This window comes from Apium graveolens, chromosome 6 (assembly GCF_009905375.1).
Source record: "Apium graveolens cultivar Ventura chromosome 6, ASM990537v1, whole genome shotgun sequence".
Lineage (NCBI taxonomy): Eukaryota > Viridiplantae > Streptophyta > Magnoliopsida > Apiales > Apiaceae > Apium > Apium graveolens.
Genome location: NC_133652.1, coordinates 149,302,864 through 149,327,162, shown reverse-complemented (window position 1 = coordinate 149,327,162; position 24,299 = coordinate 149,302,864). Strand labels below are relative to the sequence as shown.

General features: G+C 33.8%; 1 protein-coding gene and 1 long non-coding RNA gene across 2 annotated transcripts; both read left to right on the top strand.

Annotated features, from left to right (window-relative positions):
- The first annotated feature begins 12,544 nt into the window (after positions 1-12,544).
- Positions 12,545-14,483, top strand: LOC141663699 (uncharacterized). The gene is made up of 4 exons (XR_012551603.1): positions 12,545-12,665; positions 12,870-13,187; positions 13,274-13,341; positions 13,459-14,483. It is a non-coding gene; the product is annotated as an uncharacterized LOC141663699 (long non-coding RNA).
- Positions 14,484-14,491: 8 nt separating this feature from the next.
- Positions 14,492-23,852, top strand: LOC141663697 (pleiotropic drug resistance protein 3-like). The gene is made up of 24 exons (XM_074469489.1): positions 14,492-14,877; positions 14,977-15,100; positions 15,515-15,600; positions 16,220-16,304; positions 16,935-17,094; positions 17,189-17,265; positions 17,586-17,639; positions 17,728-17,818; positions 17,959-18,260; positions 18,333-18,614; positions 18,745-19,058; positions 19,160-19,320; positions 19,388-19,491; positions 20,229-20,382; positions 20,459-20,566; positions 20,655-20,728; positions 20,826-21,158; positions 21,263-21,553; positions 21,966-22,049; positions 22,160-22,293; positions 22,469-22,696; positions 22,860-23,031; positions 23,123-23,377; positions 23,475-23,852. The coding sequence occupies exons 1-24, from the start codon at positions 14,498-14,500 to the stop codon at positions 23,739-23,741; spliced, it is 4,320 nt and encodes a 1,439-aa protein (XP_074325590.1). The 5' UTR covers positions 14,492-14,497; the 3' UTR covers positions 23,742-23,852.
- The last annotated feature ends 447 nt before the right edge of the window (positions 23,853-24,299 follow it).

Here is a 24,299-nt window from a genome sequence, read left to right as displayed (position 1 = left end):
GCTCTACTCATCAGACAGATTGCAGAACCATCAGTACTTGTTGAAAGCTTAGCTTCATAAATGTTACCACGCCAGTATCCTTTCAGAACAACTTTGCCTTTAGATTTACTCACAATTTCACAGTGTTCTTACTTATACTCAGTAGATTGTGTTTAAATCCTGAGACCAGAGCTACTTCTTTAATTATGACATTTCCAAGATTGATATTGCCATATCCCAATGTTTTTCCAATGTTGCCATCTCCATAAGAAACACTTGGGCCAGCTTTCTACACAAAGTCTAATAGCAGGGCCTTATTTCCAGTCATAAGTCCTGAACATCCACTGTCCAGAACTAGAATATTTTTCCTGTTGCCCTGCAATCACAAAGACCACTAATTATTAGTTTTAAGGACCCAGACTTGCTTGGATCCTTTGGCCTTATTAAGTTTGTTAACATTTGCAGCGGATTTAGCATCAGAGTTTATGTTAACATTTTTCTTATCAGAACTTACACTATCAGACTTTGGATCAGAATTGACACTAGAAGGAACAATGGAAACTTTCTTCAAAGAAGGTTTTATTTGATAATAATCATAGTACAAACTATGATATTCCTTACAAGTATAAATGGAATGCCATAAACTACCACAATGAAAACAAGGATTCTGTGGTTTGTATCTAACAGACTGACTCTTAACTCCTAATTTGGAAGGTAAGGAGTTAATATTTTTATTCTTCCTGCAAAAAGAAGCCAGATGGTTAGAACTTCCACAGTTATAACATGTTTTCCTAGGAGCATCAGGAACAGGTTTATAATCATTGCTTTTATTCACACCTTCATTTCCATTCCTATTTTTTCTAGGTGATTTTACCTTGTTTGCATTCTTAACATCTTTCAGCTTATGTTTAAGCTGCTTCTTTGCCATTAAGCCTATGTTCACTTCAGCTGTCTTTTCCTGTTTTAGTTTGTCAGAAGTTAATTCCTCTTTAACTTTTGATTTCTCATTTTCAGACTTTACAGTTACAAACTTAACAGGTTTTAACTTTGGCTTTTGCTTAACAACAGGCTTAATTTCTTCAGTTCCTTTATCATTCTTATCTTCTCCATAACCTAAGCCCTCTTTCTAGTTTCCACTACTTAGCAAATTTTGAGTTGTTTTGCCAGAGTTAGTCCAAGTCCTGATAATCTCTCTTTCCTTTTCTAACTCAGTTTTTAGAGATTCATTCATTTTTAGCACTTCATCCCTAACATAAAAAGTATCATCTCTATCCTTCTGAGTTTGATGGAACATGACTAACTATTTTTCTAAGAAATCATTTCTTTTCTTAAAAGCAAGATTTTCAGAAGTTAATCTTTCACATGTTAAAGTTTGATCTCTATAACTAACAAACATGGTTTTAAGATATCTTCTCAACTCATTAATATCATCAGTATGAAAAGCATAAGTAGTTTGAGGTACCTTTGTTTCAGCAGCTTCAGAACTGCTCTCAGCACTTTCTTTATCAGCATTTGCCATCAATGCATAGTTCTCCTCACTTTCAGAGTCTGAGGTGTCTGTCCAGCTTTTCTGCTTTGTGACAAGAGCCTTGCCTTTGTCACCCTTTGCCTTCTTGCAATCAGGAGATATGTGGCCTTTCTCACCATAGTTATAGCATTTAACATTGGTATAATCTCCTCTGTCAGACTTTCCTCCTCTGCCTTCAGATCTTCTGAAATTCTTCTTATCAGAACTTATGCCTTTCCTGGAAAACTTCTTTCCCTTCCTGAACTTCCTGTATGCAATCTTTGTGATTCCTTTCACCATAAGAGCACACAGCTTCATCATCTCCTCATCAGCATCAGTCTCAGGCAAGCTTTCAGAATCTAAGTCATCATTACTTTCAGAACTTGATGACTCAGTTTCAGACTTTATGAAAAGAGCTTTACCCTTGTCTTTCCTTGAGGAAGCTGCTTTGGGGGATTCTTCTTCAGCCTTAAGAGCAATTGTCCTTGACTTTCCTCCTTTCCTCTTGCTTCTTTGTTCCATCTCAAGTTCATGAGTCTTGAGCATTCCATAGATTTCATCAAGAGTTGTTTCATCAAGATTGTAGTTGTCTCTTATTGTCGTTGCCTTCAAATCCCAGCATTCAGGAAGAGCTAACAGGAATTTAAGGTTTGAATCTTCAAGATCATACTCTTTATCAACCAATGACAAATCATTTAAAAGTTTGACAAATCTATCATATAAATCATTCAATGACTCATTAGTCTTTGAGTCAAAATGTTCATACTCTTGAGTGAGTATTGTCTTCCTGTTCTTCTTAATTGTGCCAGTTCCCTGACACCTTGTTTCCAGAGCATCCCATATCTTCTTAGCAGTCTTGCAGTTGATTACCCTGATTGACATTACATTATCAATGGCACTATACAGTAAGTGTTGTACCTTAGCATCCTTAGCAATTGATGCTATATCTTCAGCAGTATAATCACTCTTCTCCTTTGGTATGGTCTTTGCTACTTCACCTGCAACTGCAACTGCGAGCTTGGTTGGTTTGTGAGGCCCTTCCTTGATTCTATCAAGGTATTCTGGATCTTTTGCTTCCAGGAACATGGTCATCCTTACCTTCCATATGGGATATTCAGATGGTCTCAGTATGGGAACTCTGATAGTCTCATACCGACTTTGAATTTGTGTCTTTGGAGGTTCTTCAGTTTTGGTAGGCTTAGTTGGAGTTTCTGTGTCAGACATGATTGTGTTTGGATCTTTAACTGTATGTGTGTTAACAGATTAGCTCTGATACCACTTGTTAGGTCACACACACTGTAGAGGGGGTGAATACAGTGTATAATACAATCAAATCAAACTTTAATATATTAAGTAACAGAAAACAAACTTTATTGAAACAATAAACTCTGTTACAGTATGGAACTGTTACCTCTTAGTGATGAACAAATATCACGAGAGCTGCTAGGGTTACAATAAATAATCTTCTTGAATATGATAACACTTATAGTGTAAACCCTATGTCTGTGTTTATATACTACACAGTTACAAGATAATCGCTAATTGATATGCAATATAATTCTGCTTCCTAAAATATATCAATCAGATATCTTTTCTTCCAAGTATTCCATTCTTCACGAAACTCCTTCTTCATGCATATCTCTTCTTATGTTTATCTCGATCTTCTTTCCTTTAATCAGCTACTTTCCTTATCTGATCGTCCTTCAGCACTTAAGTTCTGATATCTAACTTCTGATGATTATCTCCTGATAATTTAAGTACTGATATCCTTAACTCCTGACTTCTAGTATAAGTACTGATCACCAGTTAAGTACTGGTTTGTCCTGTTAAGTAAGATCTGAAATCTAAACATAAATTATATTAGCCATGACATTATCAAATATATCTAACAACCACACACATATACACGTATGCAAGCACCTACACACACATGCACAAGATTTAAAGCTCATATATTGATTAGAAATGAAGTTTTATGGAAGAATCCATAGAGATTAATGGAAGAAGAGGGTTGTACCGAGAGAGAGAGAGAGAGAGAGAGAGAGAGAGAGAGAGAGAGAGAGAGAGAGAGAGAGAGAGAGAGAGAGAGAGAGAGAGAAGAGAGAGAGAAGAGAGAGATGAGAGAAAACAAAAGAGAGAGAGAAGAGAGTGCACGGGTGAAGAAGAAAAAGAAAGGGGGTGGAATTATATAATAAGGGCAGGGGTATTTTAGTAATTAGCAAAGTTTCTTTCTTCTATTCTCTTTTCTTTTTATTTCTAAGCTTAAAAATGAATTTAAATAATGAATAACTCTCTCAGAAAAGATGGGAATAAAATAAATAATAATTTTAGAGCATAGATCTCAAAATTATCTTTTCAGCCATATTTTTAAAATAATTTTCGAGCGAACGGTTTATTTAATACGGATTTTACAAGATTATGCTGAAAATAGCATTTTAACTCCATAAAATCATTTTAAAATACTACAATCACAAAATAATCTCATCTATTATTTTATTTTAAAGTCTATAGGACTATTTCGAAGATAACAAAACAAATTCCACACCTAAACCATACTCGGATAATTTTATAAAAATATATAAGCATTCAATAAATCTTATTTTAAATCAAATAAATCCCTTAAAATTATTTAAAAATAACCAAAGCACATAATCAAACACATTCCCAAGAAATAGCATGTATTCACATTTCATGACTCATATTGAAACACATTTTATCATAAAAATTCCCCTTTTTAATTAATATTCACTTTTCGCGTAACGGGTCGCGTCCTCTCTGACGGCCCGATGTTGAGCGTTTTCAACTACGCTTCTCAATCTTTCTCTTTATACCATCTGACACATCAAACTAGAATATAATACTCACTTAAACATTCATATTTCATACAATAACACATAGTTCAAATTTAAATATCTTAATCTCTTTTTAAGATGAGTTCCGTTCAACCTGACGACCCGATGACACAGGTTATCCCCTAAGCTGACTCATCAAACTGGAATGGGTCATTATACGTTCCCAATTACTAATATACAAGAAAGAAAATTAACCAGCAAAATCATTTAACCCTTTATTTAATCACATAATTTATAATTACAACACAAAATTATTCTTTATTCACTTAATCACGTCGCGAAATTCTCAGTCGCTACAATTAGTTATTGATTCCTTTAACTTCTGAGCTACTTTATCTTCAACATAAAATTTTAAATTTGTCAAAGGAGCAGTGTGAGAACCAACAGCCTCAGAAACTTCCATGGCATCATCATTTAAGTTCAATTCAACATCTTCATGGATAGTGGCCATGGTAGTATCAGGATTTAGCTCTAAAATTTCAGTCCCAGTTGAATGTTGTGGTGATGAAGGAATGGAATGTTCTGTAACTTTAGCAACAACGATAACAGGAACTGCAGATGTGTGTGAATGAGAAACAGGAGTAGACTGCAGGAAAGTATCAGTACTTAGACCTGCAGGGAAAATATCAGCACTTGATGCATCAGAATTTGGCTGAGGGACTACATGACGTAGATCAACAACTGTTTTTTTATACTTCGAGCACCTGCAAGTGAAATAAATGAACCACTTAGATCTCTATATTTTTTTAAAGTAATCTCATTACTTCTCACTACACTCATCTCATGACTTTTAAGAGTTAAAGTTTCCTCACAAGGATATGCTAAATCATTACTCTCATCTACCTCTCCTTTTGCCAAGTAAGAATCATGCCTATCTTTATTTCTATTTTTCTCTAGATCTTTTCCTTTAATCTCACATGAAAGGTTCAGAAAATTTTGTCCTACAGAAATAAGAGGTGGCTGAGAAGAGATGTATGTGGTCACATGAATAGGGATACCCTCTTTTGGAGGACTAGACATGATCATACCATCAAGATTTAAATTAACAATAAATGATGTCAAGGCACTATTAGTATTTAAATTAAATGCTGATAAAGAAGAGTTAGTATCTATACCTTGTGTATTAGAAGGATCAGCATCTTGTAAGGCAGTTCATCTAATGGAGGATCAGAAAGAAATTCAGGTTATGTAGGTGTGGGATGCACTCTTCCTTCCTCATCCAAAGCCAAAAAAACAACACCACGAGTTAAGCATACACTACCACTTTGAGGTAGTGGTTCTTGTGTGGCTGGAGATGTTGGAGTTACTAGATCACTTTAAGATTTAGGTTCTTGTGTACCCATCTCCTCATCATCAGTATCATCCTCCTGTGCTTGAATCAAATACACACCAGCTTTTTTTTGCAGAATGAGATTTAATGGATTTGCAGGATGCTTTAACCTTGGAGACCTCATATGTGAGCTTTGCAATGGAAGTGTCATGCCATGCTTGTATAGATTTGCTTGCAAGAGGATCAGAATTTACCATGTCTGCTACACCACTTTGAGGTGTAGGTTCTTTTGGGACTGAGCTCTTTTCAGTTGCATCACCAATTGGAGATGAAGCTTCTTGTGGGTTTGGCTCATGCTCAATAAATATCCTTATGGATAGGCCTTCTGGATATGCCTTGACTCATGATGTCCACGACTTCATCCTTCTTCTTCTCAACCAAACTTTCTCTTTCTTTCATTCTTCTCTATCGGATTCTGCTCACTCTGTCCTTCAATCACCATAGTATTCTGGACTACTTCCGCATAAATTCTTAATTCAAAAGCTCCTACATTGCTCCTTAACCATGGACTTAAAACTTGTTAAAACCTTTTGGCTCACTTTTCATCTATATTAGCATATTCTCCAACAAATCTAGCCAATTATGAGAACTTCTTCTCATATTCTGTAACCATCATACCACTCTATTTCAGCTCAAGGAACTTCATCTCAACTTGGGATTGCAAATACCTTGGAAAAATACTTCTCCAGAAATATTTTCTTGAACCTATTCCACGCTATAACTCCTGCAGGTTCCAAAGTCTTAACCAGCTCCCACCGGTAGTTCGACTTACTTTTTAGAAAATAGAAGGCGTATTCCACCTTCTGATTGTCTCCGAGATTGACCAACATAAAAGCTTTTTCCATTTCTATTAACCACGCATTTGCTTTAACAGGCTCTTTATTACCATAATACTCATGCGGGTTGACATGCTAGAAGGACTTGAAAGTTACCACTGGGGCTTGAGGGGGATTGAGTTGTTTCTGAAGTAGTTGTTATTGTTGAGCTAAGGTAACTGATTGCTGGTGTAGTAATGTCAATAGTTGATTCATGCTTAAGTCAGGATCCCAAGTATGACAAGTATGACAGTTATGGCATGGCATCACAAGTATGACAAAATGATGTAATGAAATGAAAGATTAAATATGATTCGCCATAATCCAACCATAATCCAAATATAACAATACGAATAATAGTAAGTAAAGTAAATAAGTCTAATCCAACAGGGTACATCATCTCATCAAATACTAAACAATCATCTAATAATAACTATCCTCGACTCGAAGCTGGGTCATAATCCTCTGTAACTCATCTGCTATCATCTGGACCACAAGCTGGCTCTCCACATCACGGTAAGGAACCATGGTCCGAAGGCGCTCGTTAGCTGTCCTAATTAAGGCCTCGAGTCTAGCAATAATGGACGGGTCCTGGTTCAACGGTGAATCCCTGGCATCCTTGTAATTGGAATCTACTAGCCTCTTCAGCTAGTTGTTCTATGCCTGGAGCTCATCACACATCTTAAGCATCTCAGTATACACTGAATAAGGAACTGAATTTGGACGTGCGGAAGAAGATAATAAAGGTAATGCTAGTCTGGGCTGCTCCTTAGCCTGATATATATATATATATATATACACATACACACATGACATGCAAAAGAATTAACTTACAGCCTAAATACAATCTCACTCCTATCTTGGGTTCTTAAAAGTGCTACCCTTAACCATCCCCAATTATAATCTTATCTTCCGATTAATCATATGCGTTATTCAGGGACTCAAACTTGTAGCTCTGTTACCAAAACTGTCATGGACCCATACTACTACTATGGTATTTAATAATATAGCTTATTTAGAGCATAAGCTAAGCATGGCATACTAAATAAAACAACCTTCATCAATGATATCTTAACATCGTTCCCACATCATGAATGCCACAAGTTTGAGTATAAAACAACGCAACTACAAGTTTTAAAGATATTACATCATTAATCAAAGTCTGAGCTAATTATTACAACCCAAAAGTTCACTTTACTTATGATTCCTTCCCAATTTTACCCTTGGTCACTACATGCGCAAACTGCTGCCTATAGTCATCTCCTGAACCACCGGTCTGCTTACTAGCGGTTTGAATAAGTCTCACCATATTCAGATTTTGCTGAAATGTTAAATAAAATAATTAAGCATAAAGTCCATCAAATGTACATATGATGTAAAGGATTAAACAATAAATATGGTAATATGAAGTAAAGTCAAGGTACCAAAGCAGTGTCATTACTGAATAAGCAAGAATATGAATCAATAAAAAATTATGGAAACTAAACTCAACGTTACGAGTAAAGTTGGGTGATCATTCCATGATAGAGCTCCGAACCACATATCAAATATGATTCTGAACTGTACGGGATCTCCTAGGCACTAAATAAATAATAAATTAATAAATTAAAAGACCGACGTCTCGGTCATTAAAGTTTCTAAAGCAAAAGGGTAATGACTAATCAACTGATGTAAGTTAAATCCTGATTATGCATGAAAGCAAAAGTCAAACTCTTAATCAAGGCTTACTATCTAAATGAATCAAAGTTCAACTCAAAGTATTTAATGATAAGTGTTTAAAGAATTAAGAACATAAATTATGTTTAAGGAAACAATGCGCTACGATTTAGGTGAGGGATAATGTTGTCAATATAAGGATTGAGATAAGTCAAGGGTGTTATCATGTAATGAGTATTTAAGAAAATTGTTTCAATATCAAGATAAGGATTAAGGAATTCGTATTTCAAGTATAAGGAAATAGTTAGACAAGTGAGTGTATACACTTGCCTGAATTTCGAAACTGAACGGCTATCATTTTACTTCTCCGCGTCTGAACTTCTTATGCGTACCTATATATATATATCAATACTAGTCGTCAATAATCTTTTCGACTTCTACCCATTTGTGATAAATAATTAATAAATAACTAAATAACAATATAAAGGTATAAAGTAATTATACAAAAGTAAATAAGTAATTAAATACTTTATTAATTTAAAATATAATTGCACATAGCACGTAAGTCACTTAGCATGTCAAGTAATGTATTTACTTATATATATATCAACAAAATCATCCTACTATGACTCGCATTTAACACATTAAAACGTTCATCACTTATTTTCACATCATCATGAACTTAAACATATAACACTTCACTATCATATAGTATCGACACATTATACCCTTTCTACTCTAAAATTTCTAACAAAATTTCGGCATGACCTATTCGTATATATACTACGAATCCATTTCTCAAAAACCCACTACAATACATTCTTCTAATCAAACTCATCAACAACTATTTCATCTTAAACAATCTTTAAACCTAGCATACAAATCAAACTACTCTACATAATCATTATCTATTATTTAACAAAGCAATGAATTATCAAATCAAACTGAATTAAACTTAATATTCAAAACTTAAATTTCTCGAATATAATTCCTTAATCAAAATCAAACTTTTCAACACCAAAATCATACTAGCGTATTGTCACATAGCATATATCACAATCTCATCATCCTTACCACAAAAAAATTAAGCTATATCAACCAAATTCATTTAAAACAAACTAAAACTTATCATGCAACTTAGCTAAGTCCATATTATTAATAATCAAACATTTACTTAGCAATACAATGACAAATTCGAACTAAGAGAGCCAACCCCGAACAAGAAATAAAATCTGATTTTTTCCGAAACAAAACCCCAAACTAACAATGTCAATATCAACATCAAAACTATATTATCATCTCAACACACATAATATAACTCAATTTCGTAATCAAAATTATAAACTAACAAAACTTAATTTTAGAAATACAAAAAATTATTGACATGCAAGTATAGGAACAAGTTTATTTTGATCATAGGGCTCAATATCATCATCGCCCATCACCGATTTACCACAGTTCATCACCAGTGGCGGCAAAAATCTGGTGGTGCCCAAAATTGGGTTTCCAACTCGGATTTTCATCAATTGAAGTTTAATTAACTATTGGTAACTAAGATTCATCAAGAAAATCGGTTTTTAATCATCGAAAACCAAAGTCGGGATTCACCTGATTGAGGAATCAAAATCTAGTTGATTCCACTCGGAATCAAGCAAAACCATCATGAATCAGTGAATAAGAGGGCAATGGCCAAAAATACCTTTTTTTAAAAAAATTGTAACAAGAATACCACTTTTTCAAGTATATGGCCAAAAATACTCATCTAATACGCATTTGTAAAATGGGTAACTCTAATACGCATTTGAGAAATGGGTATTAGGTAAAAAAAGAAAAAAAAAAAAAAAAAAAAAACAAAACAAAAGACACGCATTTCTGAAATGCGTATCACCAAAAGTCAAAGGGTGATACGCATTTCCAAAATGTGTATCTCCTTTATATATATTTTTTATTTTTTTAAAACTTTTTTTACACAAATTTCTCGTTTGTTAAATGCGTATTAGTGATACCCAACTTAGAAATGCGTATTAGAGTGATATTTTTGGTCATATACTTGAAAAAGTGGTATTCTTGTCGCAGACTCTAAAAAAAGTGGTATTTTTGTCATTTTTCTGAATAAGAAGACGAGCAGGGGATGGGAGAGAAGAGGGAGAGACGAGAGAGACGCGGCCTAGTTAAAGAAAAAATAACCAATGGGTATAAAAGTAATTTCCCAAATCCACTTCTTTTCCCCAATTTAATATATATATATATAAATATATATTCATCTCATTATATACTTTTTATATAAAATTGATGAATTTGTGATATTATATCTCAAAATAATATTTAAAATTTAAAATACGAAAGTAGGAACTTTCCAATATATTTAAAATATTATTTTATCCTTATAAATGAATAAAATATGAAATTTTGAAAATTAATCTTTTAAATAATTAGACTTGATAAACAATCACTAAAATAATACTAAATATCATAAATAAGCAAATATGTTATATGTATTTTTTAAATCCTATGTTTACCAAAATATATTAGAAAACAAGTCTCACTATTTTATTTATTTAGCATCTAGGGAATTTTATATAAATAATCTAGTACAAAAAAATCAGGACAAGTTATTCCAACATTTACTTAAACAATTCAGAAAATTCTAAATCACATAAGAATACATTTGAGTTTCCACCTAAAAATTATCATATACTCCCTCCGTCCCTCCCAAATGTTTACATTTGGGTTGGGCACGGAGTTTAAGAAAAATGATAAAGTAGTGGAGTAAAGTTAAAAAAGTGAGTAAAGTAGTGGGACCGATTAATATTATATATATAAAGTGGGTATAGTGGAGAGAATTAGTGGATGTAGTTACTTTTTATATTATAAAAACTTTACTATTTTTGGAAAATTATGAAATGTAAACAATTGGAAGGGAAATCCCAAAAAGGAAAGCCTAAACAAATGGGAGGGACAGAGGGAGTACATTATTTCTTTTCCACGCTATATCCTCACTTATAAATTAGAAAAGTATAATATCCTATATCTTCCCACATAATTCAGAAATATATATATATATATATATATATATATATATATTTATATATACATGTATGTATATATATAAAATTGAAAATAATAGAATTGGTATAGTTCAGAGGGTTTACTCCAATAGAAACTCTCGCATAATGAAAACTAGAAAGTAAAATATATATTTTTTAAATCACGTCGAAATATGCAAATTGATCGTTGGGATAGAGAAAAATACAGTTAAGTCGGATTTTAAAATAAACTAACTGTTTAGCGGAAAAATTAAATTAAAAAAGGAGGGAAACTTGAGATTCTGTGTGAGAAAGTGTAGCATGTGATTTTTATATTAGATAAATTTAGATAACTTAAATTAGTTTCTAGTATCTATTTCATATTTGATTTTTATTTGATTATTTGCCATAGTTCGAATATCCAATAACTTAATGGATATATCTGAAATAATTGGATTTGATATCTGATTTATAAAATATAGTTCGCTATTTGAAAATAATTTCAAAATTTGGAATTTGGAATTTTTTATTTGAATTTTGGGATTATTCAAAATACCCAATTATTTAAATTATATTTTATTTTTGAGTTATATGTATACTGTATATATAAATAGATGTAAGTGTTATATCACATCAATGTATACTTACTCAATTTTCATATAAATTTTTTTAAATCATTTAAACTTCAACAACTACTAATTTATCATTGAATACATAATACTAATCTATTTATTTTAAAAGTATAATAATAAATTTTAAATTAATGTTTTCTTATATTAATATTGAAAATTAGTATAATAAACATATAAGCAAGTAAAGTCGACCCCTTGGGGAGGTCAGAAATTCGACTTTTATGTGCGCGTATGTTATCAATTAGTACAAAAAAAAGGTAAAAGTCCATATTGAAATCATAAATGAGTAAAAGTATAAATGAGAAAATGGTTACAAATTAGTACAATACAAATAGATAGAAGTAATATATAATTTTAGTTTACGTGATTCTATATAATATAATTTAATTATTCTATTTTTGACTTATTTAATATTATTTAATGTTTATTGCAAATTTAGATATGTTGGTAAACATTTTACTTAATCATTTTTATAATTATTTAATTTTTCGAGAAAAAACTACAAAACTCTTGAGCTATTTTCATGAAAAAAATTATGATTTGCAAAATTGAATTCTGATTTAATATTTTATTAGAAGTCTGGTTTAGACGTGGTAATCCTATTATTTGAATATGGAAAATAATTTAGGTTCAGATTTCAAATATTCTAATGCTCTGCTTACCCTAAAAAACATCAATTTTCAAAAGGAAAAAGCATTTTTTTTTAAATTTTACCAAGCCAGCTCCTCCTCCTACCGCAATTCCAAAGGCACCCTTGACCTCTTATATTTATTTATATTATTATTTGGAAGTTGATGCAAACTGGGACAAAACACGCGGGGAAATCCATTCAAATGAACAACTGGGGGGAACGTAAATAAAACATTACGTAAGTTAGCTAACAGGATTTCAAGTCAGTAACTCCCACTTTTTAATTTATAATTTCCAAACAATAAAATTACAAGTAGCATTAATGCAGATTACTTGTATGACTTAATGACTGTCTGATCCAAATGACATTTCTTATGCGAGGAACGAGTCTCGGTCAAATTTTTATTTTTGATTTTAGCATGTAACTTTTGCCCACTTGCAGCTTCAAGAAACTGATTGAGCCTGTGCTTAGGAGGTTAAGTTTGGTCCTAGGATCTCAGTTTTTGACATACTACCATGGTCGGTTTTTTATGTTGTTTGAGGCCTAAAATTTAGCAAATAAAGTTTCATTTTAACAAGTCTTGGTTTGTCTGAATGGGGACCGGGGAGCTCTAAAGGTGGCATTCATGGATTTTATCAGTAAATGGGCTAAAGTGACTAGGAGTCAAGAGAGAATTCAGGACTCCTTGATAAGTTCTCAGAAGCGGGTCTAGAACCGTGAGAGGCCATAAGCTTTATTCAGATGGGAAAAGCGGTGCAGGTTGTTGCTCACTTACCTTTTATTTTGTGTAATCATTTAATTATGACTTCATCAACCGCGGTACTTATGATATTAAAATGTTGCAGAAAACTTTTATATGTGGTTTACTATTGCAAATATGGCGGAGCGATGATCTCTGGTTTGAAACTACAAGGTACTACAAGTCCAACTGATTAAGAAACGCATTATTTGCATGTCCAATATTAAATAAATAATCATGTTTCAGTTTAAATTTTGGATCTACTGAAAAAGACAATTATGTATTGTGCAGATCGAGATGGATGACTTCCCAAATTCTGCTCAGATTTTCTATGGATATTTCTTATGTCTGCATGTACCCAACCTTGTCTCTTTACATCCTATTCTATAATTAATTTAATGGATTGTAGTTGCTGGGTAGCAGAGAGTCTATATTCCATTGATCTGCACGGTATCCTCTTTGTTTCTTCCACCATCTAGCCTTACAAGAGGTGTGGAAAAACAATAAAACGAACCATCCTTGCACCGACTCCTGGTATTAGTTGTTCTGAAACCACAAAATACCTATAAAATACTTCACTGTTCTGTATGTTTGTGCATCACATTGGTCTTATACTCTTCCTGATGGAGTACTAAAATACATAGTCTGGCATTCCAGACTAATAGTCAAACTTAATTTGTTTACCAATTCCTGATCACAAGGGCCTGATGGCCGGCTTCAGTATAGAACTTTGTCCTAACCTTGTCCCCCACATGAACACACCCTTGCACCACTTCTTTTAAGGACTTTCTGCTAATAAACAATCCTAGAGCAAGTTTTGATCACTTTCTACTTCCATTTTACTACATATTATAATCCCACAAAAATGAACTAAAATATTTATAAAAAAAATTCATCGGATAACACAAGGATGAAATGCAAGAGAATATCCAAGTAAATAAGTTTAATAGTCCAGGGATTATAATTCCATAAACGAATATGACCTAAGTGTTTTTAATTGCCTAGTCACATGTGGTGTATGCTTCATTGTTATCAGTTAAACTTGTACAGTTATACTGTAATGACAACATTCTGACTTTAAATAATCATTAGCCGAACGCTCTCTTCATAAAAATAAATACAAACAAGCAGAATGTCCTAGAACAATGTCTATTAAATATTCCTAACTGAAATATGCAAATTTTCAGAATGTTAGATACCTGTCATTCCTTTGTCCATTAGGATAAGATTGGCCGCACACACCAAGCACACAAACATTACGATTTACGCTTGTGTATATGTATGTGTGTAATTCTCTTCCTACCCTGCTAGTTCAAAGCTCTAATCCAGTATGGCTCCGTTGGATGGTAGCAACGAAAAAGAGTCACTAAGAACAGAGCTATCAGACATTGGCAGAAGCCTGAGATCAACTTTCGGGCATCTTAGCTCTAGTTTTCGAAATAATATCTCTTTAAGTTCTTTGGACTACAATGGTGAGGATCATCAATCCCAACAATGTGCTGAAATTGCTAGACTCTCTACTTTCAAAAGCTCGAGGTCATCGTCTTTTGATGAGGACGATCAAAACACACCTGATGTTAAAATGATGCAGGTAGTTGATGCCACTAAGCTTGGTGCTTTAGAACGTCATATGTTTATTGAGAAGCTCGTCAAGCATGCCGAACATGACAACCTTCAGTTGTTGCAAAAAATTAAGAAAAGAATAGACAAGTAGGCGCTCTTTTCTTTTGACTGATTAATATGTCAATGTAATGCATGCAAGCAAGCAAACTGCATTTTCTGGGTTAAAATTTTAACAAATTATTGCAGAGTTGGTGTGAGGTTACCTACAGTTGAGGTGAAATATACAAATATGCATGTGGAAGCGGAGTGCGAGGTAGTTCATGGCAAGCCCCTCCCAACTCTATGGAATTCTCTACAAAACATGATTTCTGTAAGTCTCTAATTTTTCTTTCAAGTAAACAAGAGATTCTTTGTTTGTCATATGTATTCATCATGCAATATAAAAATTGTATGTTGGTTGCGTAAGGAGATAAAATTTAAAGGATATAGGGCTGTTTTTCTATACCATATCTATCCCATTATTCTTGATAACCAAGCCAAACTTCCAAAGCAATACAGCGAACTCCTGTTTTAACCTTCAAACTGCATGCTCTGCAAATACATATGTTAGTTGTAGGAAGCACGGTGACCACTTTGTCTCTTGTGTTTATGACTATGCACTATAACAAAATTGAAATGTCTTTCTTGCATTGTTTTAGATGTGTTGTTTCTTGACCTTTACAAGTAATCTGCTATATCCTGCGGAAATGTATTATTACTTCTTATTTAATATTGAGTTTAACAGGATATTGCTAAGCTACCTGGATCAAAGCCAAAGACGGCCAAGATAAATATCATTGATGACATTAGTGGTATTATTAAGCCTGGAAGGTACACAACTGAACATATCATATTAGTTCGACTCATTTGAACCTGCAAAGACTCGCAATTAACTGTTCTTTGATATGTGGAAGGAGCCAAACATTAGTTTCATTATTTGAAAATGCCAGTTTAATTTGCTTCTTATAAAGTCTTTTTTTATTCAGATTAAAATAACTGCCCTTCATATAGTATGCATAAACTAGATAACTGGGACTACGTTTATTTGTAATTGTTTTTTCTTCTATTTATACCTGCATACCATTTTATCAGTTTTATGTGCTCCTTCATTAGTCTATTCTTAGTTGTGCTGACTATCATTACATACATTGCCTTGGTTCTGGAACCAGCTCATTAAACTTCTATCTAGTCCATAGTTACTCCATTCTTTCATGGAAATATGTCCTGTATGAATTTTAATGTAACTCGAAAGAGAAGCGCATCAACTGTCTTAACAGTTTAGTTGAAACTTGTCTATATCATTTTACGTGAACCGACAACTTTCTGGCACACTGATATTCTTATGTAAAATAAACAATGCTGTTATTTAGTTTATAAATCACATTAACAAGGTTTATTAAGGTTTATTCAGTGAGACCCTCAACTAACCAAATAATTTATTTCTTTGCAGAATAACTTTACTGCTAGGACCTCCTGGATGTGGGAAGACCTCCTTCTTGAAAGCGCTTTCAGGAAATTTAGACAAGTCCCTAAAGGTTCCTCAACTTTATTTTTATAACTCTGCATGCCTATGAAAAAATGGTAGAACTACGCAGAGATCTAATTACATGACTTATTATTACTGGGGCATGTTTCCATTGCTTTGGAATACGGCCTGTACCACATTGTTAGGGACTTTACTATCAGACAAGGCCATTGAAAGAACAGCGATATAGTAATTAGATTAAAGTTGCATTTGAATGGTTAAATATATCTCAAAAGGGAGCATTGACATTTGACACATTATATTCATCACTTCACAAATGATGCCAGAGTAGGACCTTTTAAAAAACTTAATTTTAAATGATGTGAAAGTCTCTGTGATTGATCATATTTTTCTCTGGATGCTTTTACTGTATAAAACAATTAGAATCAAAGAACTATTTATAAAATAATATTTCAGCCAAATGTAGGATGTTTACCTATACTTTGTGCATCTATTTTTTTTAATATGTTTCAATTGGATTTCTCGAATAGGAAAGTTGAGGTTTTTACCAACTTATTTAGTTTAACACTTTTGCTCAGTGTAGGTATATTGTCTGCCTCTTGAACGACTTTGAATTCTAATTGATTGTAGTAATACTAATTTCATTACCATTTTCTTATTTGATTTTTCTCTTTTGCAGATGACTGGAAATATTTCCTACAATGGTTACAACCTCAAAGATATCATTCCACAGAAAACTTCTGCTTACGTCAGCCAAAATGATCTTCATATCTCCGAAATGACAGTTAGGGAAACACTTAACTTTTCAGCTTGTTGTCAGGGTATTGGAAGTCGAGCAGGTAAGCCTGCATGATCACAGAAAAAACTTTTTTTCATATTCCTAAGAATCTTGTAGTAGTAATGTAATTGTTATTCACTTTTTTCCTTGCTTAGAGATAATGGATGAGGTTGGCAGAAAGGAAAAGGAGGCAGGAATTTTTCCAGATCCAGATATAGATATTTTTATGAAGGTATTTTTGTCTATAGTATTCCACATGTCCAATTTTCCGCAGTCAATACCTCATGTCATACGTACATTAGTGTTTTACTGTGTTTTTTTATACTTGAACTGGATCCATCCTTAGATGTAGCTTCACTAAGACTTCTGAGTGAAGAAATAGAAGGTCATCAACCCAGCACCAACAAGTTTCATACCTAAAGGCCAAATTCTCTTACAGTGCTGTTATCACAAGATTTCTCATTGGATGACCAGAAATATATAACTATATAATTTAAACTTTCATTACCCTTGTCAAGTGTATGAAAATAGTTTTTTTTTTATATATTTCAGGCAATCTCTATTGAAGGGCAAAAGGAAACTCTTCAGACCAACTACATTGTAAAAGTAATTTTTTTTTCACTTGGACTTAGTTTTTAGATTGTTTAATGCAATTGGATTAATTTTATTCTTCCTCCTTTCATTGGTTCGGAAGATCCTTGGCCTTGACACATGCGCTGATGTTCTGGTTGGAAATGCAATGAAAAGAGGCATATCTGGTGGTGAGAAGAAAAGATTGACCACAGGTAACATGCATGCACTGCTTTCAATTTTTGATGAAAACTCCTGCCTTACGTAAATTAGCAATCTAACTTCAGGAAGTAACTACAAGTGCATGTTAGTATAAAGGTCATGGTTACAAACAGATATATCTTCATTTTTGTAGGGGAGATGATTGTTGGCCCCACAAGAGCTTTCTTTATGGATGAAATATCTAGCGGTTTGGATAGTTCGACTACCTATCAGATAATTTCATGTCTCCAACAACTGGCTCACATCACAGATGCTACTGTACTTGTGTCACTTCTTCAGCCTGCACCAGAAACCTTTGATATTTTTGATGATGTTATTCTGATGGCAGAAGGTAAGATTGTGTATCATGGATCCCGTAGTCACATTTTGGAATTTTTTGAGGGCTGTGGCTTTAAATGCCCTGAAAGGAAAGGAGTAGCTGACTTCCTTCAGGAGGTAATTTCATCATATCTCGTTGATATCTTTTTCATCCACTGCGAACATTATCTAACCTCGACTCTATGCCAGGTTATCTCAAGAAAAGACCAAGCGCAGTACTGGAACCAAACTGAACATGCTCATAGTTATGTTTCTGTCAGAACATTTTATGAAAAGTTCAAGCAATCTCCCTTTGGGAAGAAATTGGACGAGGAGATTTCGGAAAAAATTCTAATGTCAAAGAGCCATGACAATTCAATTTCATTTAGTGTTTACTCCCTTTCAAAATGGACCCTCTTTAAAGCATGCATGTCAAGAGAATTTCTTCTGATGAGGAGGAACTCTTTCATTTACATCTTTAAATCAGCTCAGGTTGTCCTCTAATATATTAATATCTAGTTAAATTTATTAATTGGTTTTCTTATTATGTCAAAATCCTGACATTGTTATGCCAGTGCTTGTAATGTATTAAAGAATATATTTTTGATTTTTTTCGTGGCAGCTTATCATTATTGCAGCTGTTACCATGACTGTATTTTTACGCTCTAGGATGAATGTTGATGCTTTAGATGCTGACAAATATTTGGGTGCACTCTTCTACTCTCTTGTCATTATCCTGGTTGATGGATTTCCAGAGGTTTCTATGACTGTAGCAAGACTTGCAGTTTTTTACAAACAAAGAGAATTGTGTTTCTACCCAGCTTGGGGTTACGCAATTTCAGCTGCAATTCTGAAAATTCCTCTATCACTTTTGGAATCTGTTATATGGGTTTTTCTAACTTACTATGTCATTGGGTACAGCCCTGAGCCAGGGAGGTGACTTTCAAATGATGTAGTTTTTATGTTTCCTCTTTAATTACCTAAATGGTTAGCTTATTTTAAAAAATACTTACCTTATATAATATTCTTATTTATAGGTTTTTCCGACATTTAATTTTGCTTTTTTCCGTGCACTGGACATCAATCTCCATGTTTCGTTTCATAGCATCAGTCCTTCAGACCGTGGTTGCTTCAACAACCACTGCTAGTTTGTCAATATTAGTTGTATTGTTATTTGGCGGTTTCATCATTCCAAAATGTAAGTTTCTATATTTTCTTTTGTCACTAGCAAGGTAAATGTCTAAACTTATTTTTTTTTCCTTCAGCCTCCATGCCATTGTGGCTGGAATGGGCATTTTGGTTATCTCCATTATCATACGGTGAAATAGGCCTGGCTATAAATGAATTTCTTGCTCCAAGATGGCAAAAGGTTAGTGTTATTCTTGAGTCAGCTAATTATAACATCAGATTAGCTCTTGGTAGAATTTTTTAACAGTTTTATGTTAAAAGAGTATTTTGAATTCCTGCGGTTAATTAGAAAAAATCATTTTAATGCAGGAACATCTAATAAACACAACAAAATTTAAACCAACATTTTTCATTTGTATTTCATTATAACAAATAACCTCATGAAAAAAATGTAACAACAAAGGTGGAACACCTTTTCATAGTATTAAAAGTTAACAAATGTTCAGTGGTCCAACTTATCATAAAACCACGAGCCTCATTGCTTGTTAACTCGAGCATATTGCAATTAGCAGACCATTTACTTACATGATCTTTAGTGCTTTCAAGGTTCAGTAGGACTTTTTACTGAATTTGCCTTCAGCATCATTAGCGACATTCAATAATACTTTGTATTGAACATGCCTTGAGGATCATTAGCGAGTCTCAACTTTCTCTGTATGCTTGCCTACTGATTATTATGTCATTTTTAGACATCAGTGGAGCCTATTAAGCCAAAAACCTGTTTTCTGTCCGATACTATTGTCTATAGGTGCTCCCTTTTTTGTGGAAAAATATGAAAACAACACTCCGATTTCAATTTGATTTTTCCAAGTTATATCACATAAGTTCATAGTTACATAACGAGCATCAGTGCTCTGTATATTCTAAGTAAAAGCATATCACTTATCCGTTCTCTGATTACCAACTTTTCTTCTGTAGCTGGGTTCCACAGATGTACCGATAGGAATAACAACCCTCGAGAGCCGCAGCTTAAACTTTGATGGACATTTCTTTTGGATATCAATTAGTGTTTTATCCGGCTTCATATTATTCTTCAACATTGGATTCATCTTCGCCTTAAGTTTCTTAAATCGTAAGTTTGTCTTTAAATTACCAACATGAGAATCAGCAGGAGAAAAGATACTTAATGCATTTTTAATCTGATACAGCTCCTGGTTCTCGAGCTATTGTGTCCAGTGTAAAGCTCTCACAAATACAACGAAGTGAAGAGTTCAGCAACACTGATTTCCATGTTGAAGAAAAATGTAGCAACAGAGGTTAGATATTTAGGTTCCTGTCTCAACCATGGATCTTATGATTGAATTGTTTGTTAATATAACAAGGGTGACTCTTATAACTCTACAGGAAAAGCGGTTCTACCTTTTGAACCCACTAGCTTAGTGTTCCAAGATGTGCAATATTATGTGGATGCCCCTTCGGTAATCACATTGAACCGAATTTCATCTGCGCAAGTCACTGTAGATCAGGCTAGGCTTTTTTATAATTTATTACTTCTGTTCTGTGTATGATTGTTAGGAAATGAGAGAGCGTGGGTTTAGTCAGAAAAAGCTTCAAATTCTTCATGATATAACTGGTGCACTCAGACCAGGTGTTCTTACAGCATTAATGGGAGTCACTGGAGCTGGGAAAACAACACTTCTTGATGTTCTTGCTGGAAGAAAAACCTGTGGGACCATCAAAGGAGATATTAAGGTTGGAGGGTACCCTAAAATCCAAGAGACATTTGCAAGGATTTCAGGGTACTGTGAACAAACTGACATACATTCTCCACAAGTAACTGTTGAAGAATCAGTAACGTTTTCTGCTTGGTTACGTCTACATCCTCAGATTAATGCAAAAACTAAATATGTACAATCCTTGTCTATGAATCTCCTAAAATGTGCTCCTTTTTACACCTATTGTCCTTTTCTGTTCCTTGCAGTCCCTAATTTGTGGCTTTAATATATTAGCAGAAGTTTGTAAAAGATGTTCTTCAGACTGTTGAGCTTGACGGTCTCAAGGATGCTTTGGTTGGAATTCCAGGCGTTAGTGGTTTATCAACTGAGCAACGCAAGCGCCTCACCATAGCTGTGGAGCTTGTTGCTAACCCTTCCATCTTGTTCATGGATGAACCTACAACTGGATTGGATGCAAGGGCAGCTGCTATTGTCATGAGGGCAGTGAAAAATGTGGCTGATACTGGAAGAACAATTGTCTGCACCATTCACCAGCCAAGTACTGACATTTTTGAAGCATTTGATGAGGTAAGTAGAAACTGGAAGTTCGTGAGAAAATATAAAAACAGTTTTGTCATGACAACTAATGTCAAGATATAATTTCATGAAATGAAGTTCAGTTCGTCTGGTACTGTACTTGTAATCATTGTGGTTTATCTACGGAACTTCCCTAAGTTTCAGTTAGAATTCGAAACATCAACATTGTAGTGCAGATCTCATGTATTATCCTAGTTGCCTCTTTCTTCTTTCTCCGAACTGCAACTGGGCTTGTTAAAGACACCCTACCACTCATGAGGACTTGAACTCATGTCTTTGTCATAAGCAAATAGATCTTTACCAGTATCCAGTAGGCTGGCATCTAACCCTCTTTAGTACCAGCCTCTGGATGTCCACAACATGTACACTGATCCAACCTCTCAATAACATTCTTCCTATGCAGCTAATTCTATTGAAATCTGGTGGACGGGTGATCTACTCTGGATTATTGGGTCAAAATTCAAGTGAAGTTATCGAGTACTTTGAGGCAAGTTTTCTACACAGAACAATCATATTTTTTTTGACGTTCTCCATTATCTGGCATGACAATACTTCTCAACTTTCTTTAATAATTTTACATTTATTTAAAAATAACAGAGGATCCCAGGAGTAGCAAGCATAAGTAAGAACTATAATCCAGCAACGTGGATGTTGGAGGTTACTTCCAAAACAGCAGAAGCTGAACTTGGTCTAGATTTTGCGCAAGTTTACCAAAGTTCAGCTTTGCACGAGTGAGTCCACGTCAAGTAATCCTTAAATTTGTTCTTTAAACAACAACATTCTGCCAAATGGGCATTCTTGGTCTAGTTAACATAGAGTGGTTATCAAGCCAATATTAATTCTTTAAAAAATTGTCTGAAAATTTATTGCAACGGCCTGATACACTAATTGTCACTTCATATTCAGGAGAAATAGGGAATTGGTGAAAAGCTTAAGTATTCCACCTCCAGGTTCCGCACAGCTGCTTTTTCCAACCCGCTTTTCTCAAAATAGTTGGGGACAGTTCAAATCTTGCTTGTGGAAACAACACTTATCTTACTGGAGAAGCCCTTCGTATAATTTGATGCGGTTAATGTTTATGATTTTTTCATCTTTTCTTTTTGGCCTAGTCTTCTGGGATCAAGGGAAGAAAATGTAAGTAAAACACAAGTGAGCACAAATAAGATTTAACATTGTACGGGAGTGTCATATTTCTTCTTTCATGACTGCAATGTATTTTCTTATGCTTTACTTGAAACAGACAGTCTAATCCATGCACACACAAATTTATTTGATATTTTCATTTTCTACATGACAGAGACAATCAACAGAGTTTGTTTAATATGCTTGGGTTGATCTTTAGCGCTACAATATTCTGTGGCATTAACAATTCTTCTTCAGTAATACCCTATGTCACCACAGAACGAAATGTTCTATATCGTGAAAGATTTGCTGGGATGTATGCTCCTTGGGCATATGGACTTGCACAGGTAATTTTTTAATTTTCAATTTCTTGCAGTTTGATTACCAAGACATTTCCGACCTAGCTTTTCTCAAGTAAAATGTGAATCAATTTTGTAGGTGACAATTGAAGTTCCTTACATCTTCGTCCTATCACTTGTATATGTAATTATCACATATCCGATGATTGGATATTTTTGGTCAGCTTACAAAGTGTTGTGGTACTTCTACTCCATCTTCTGCACATTGATGTACTTCACATACATGGGAATGATGCTGGTTTCATTAACACCGAGCTACCCACTAGCTGCCGTTATAAGTTCTTCCTCCTATACGATGCTAAATTTGTTCTCTGGATTTATAATTCCTCTACCAGTAAGCCTTCATTCTTCTGTGCTAATCACTTGCAAATTTGTTCATCTGCCAGTGCCAAACAAAGAACTTACAACCAATTATCATGTTGTTATTGCAGCAAATTCCCAAGTGGTGGAAATGGTTGTATTATCTGATGCCAACATCTTGGACACTGAACGGCATGCTATCGTCTCAATATGGCGATATAGAGAAGGAGATAATAGTGTTTGGAGAAACGAAAGCAGTGTCTGCATTCCTAAGAGATTATTTTGGATTTCATCGTGATCGTTTACCTCTAGTCGGTGCTATGTTAATTCTATATCCTGTTCTGTTTGCTTCTATATTTGCATATGCTATTGGTAGGTTCAACTTCCAGAGGAGGTGAATTGTTGTCAGCTTACTAGCTTTGGCATTCTCATACATCTTCTTAGAAAGTTGACAACTATATATATTAGCTTTCCTGAAATGTTCATATCTGAAATTTCTCCTACACTGAATGAAATTAAATAAAGATCTATGAGTAATACTAGCTCATTCACTTCTCTGTTTCATTCAACAAGTATGAATAATGAAATGTGCTAGTTCGAAATGAAATTTATATTCCTGAAATGTAGCATCACTCTTCAAGAAGTAGGAAGTGAGATCTGAGATGCAAATTAATAACAATGACATAAATTGATTTATTATATACATTTTAAAAATAATATGTTAAAAATTGAGTTAAGTTATACATAAACAAGAAATATATATGATGGCTGAGAAATTAACTCTATATCATTGATCAGAATATTCTATATATAGAGCTTACAAAGGAGTATGATAAGTACAACATATGAGAAGATATTAACAAGTACAACAATAGGATCAGTTCTATTCCACGTAAGGAAACTTATCACAATCATAAACAATAGAGTCTGGCAACAGCAGGAGACATGGAGAATCC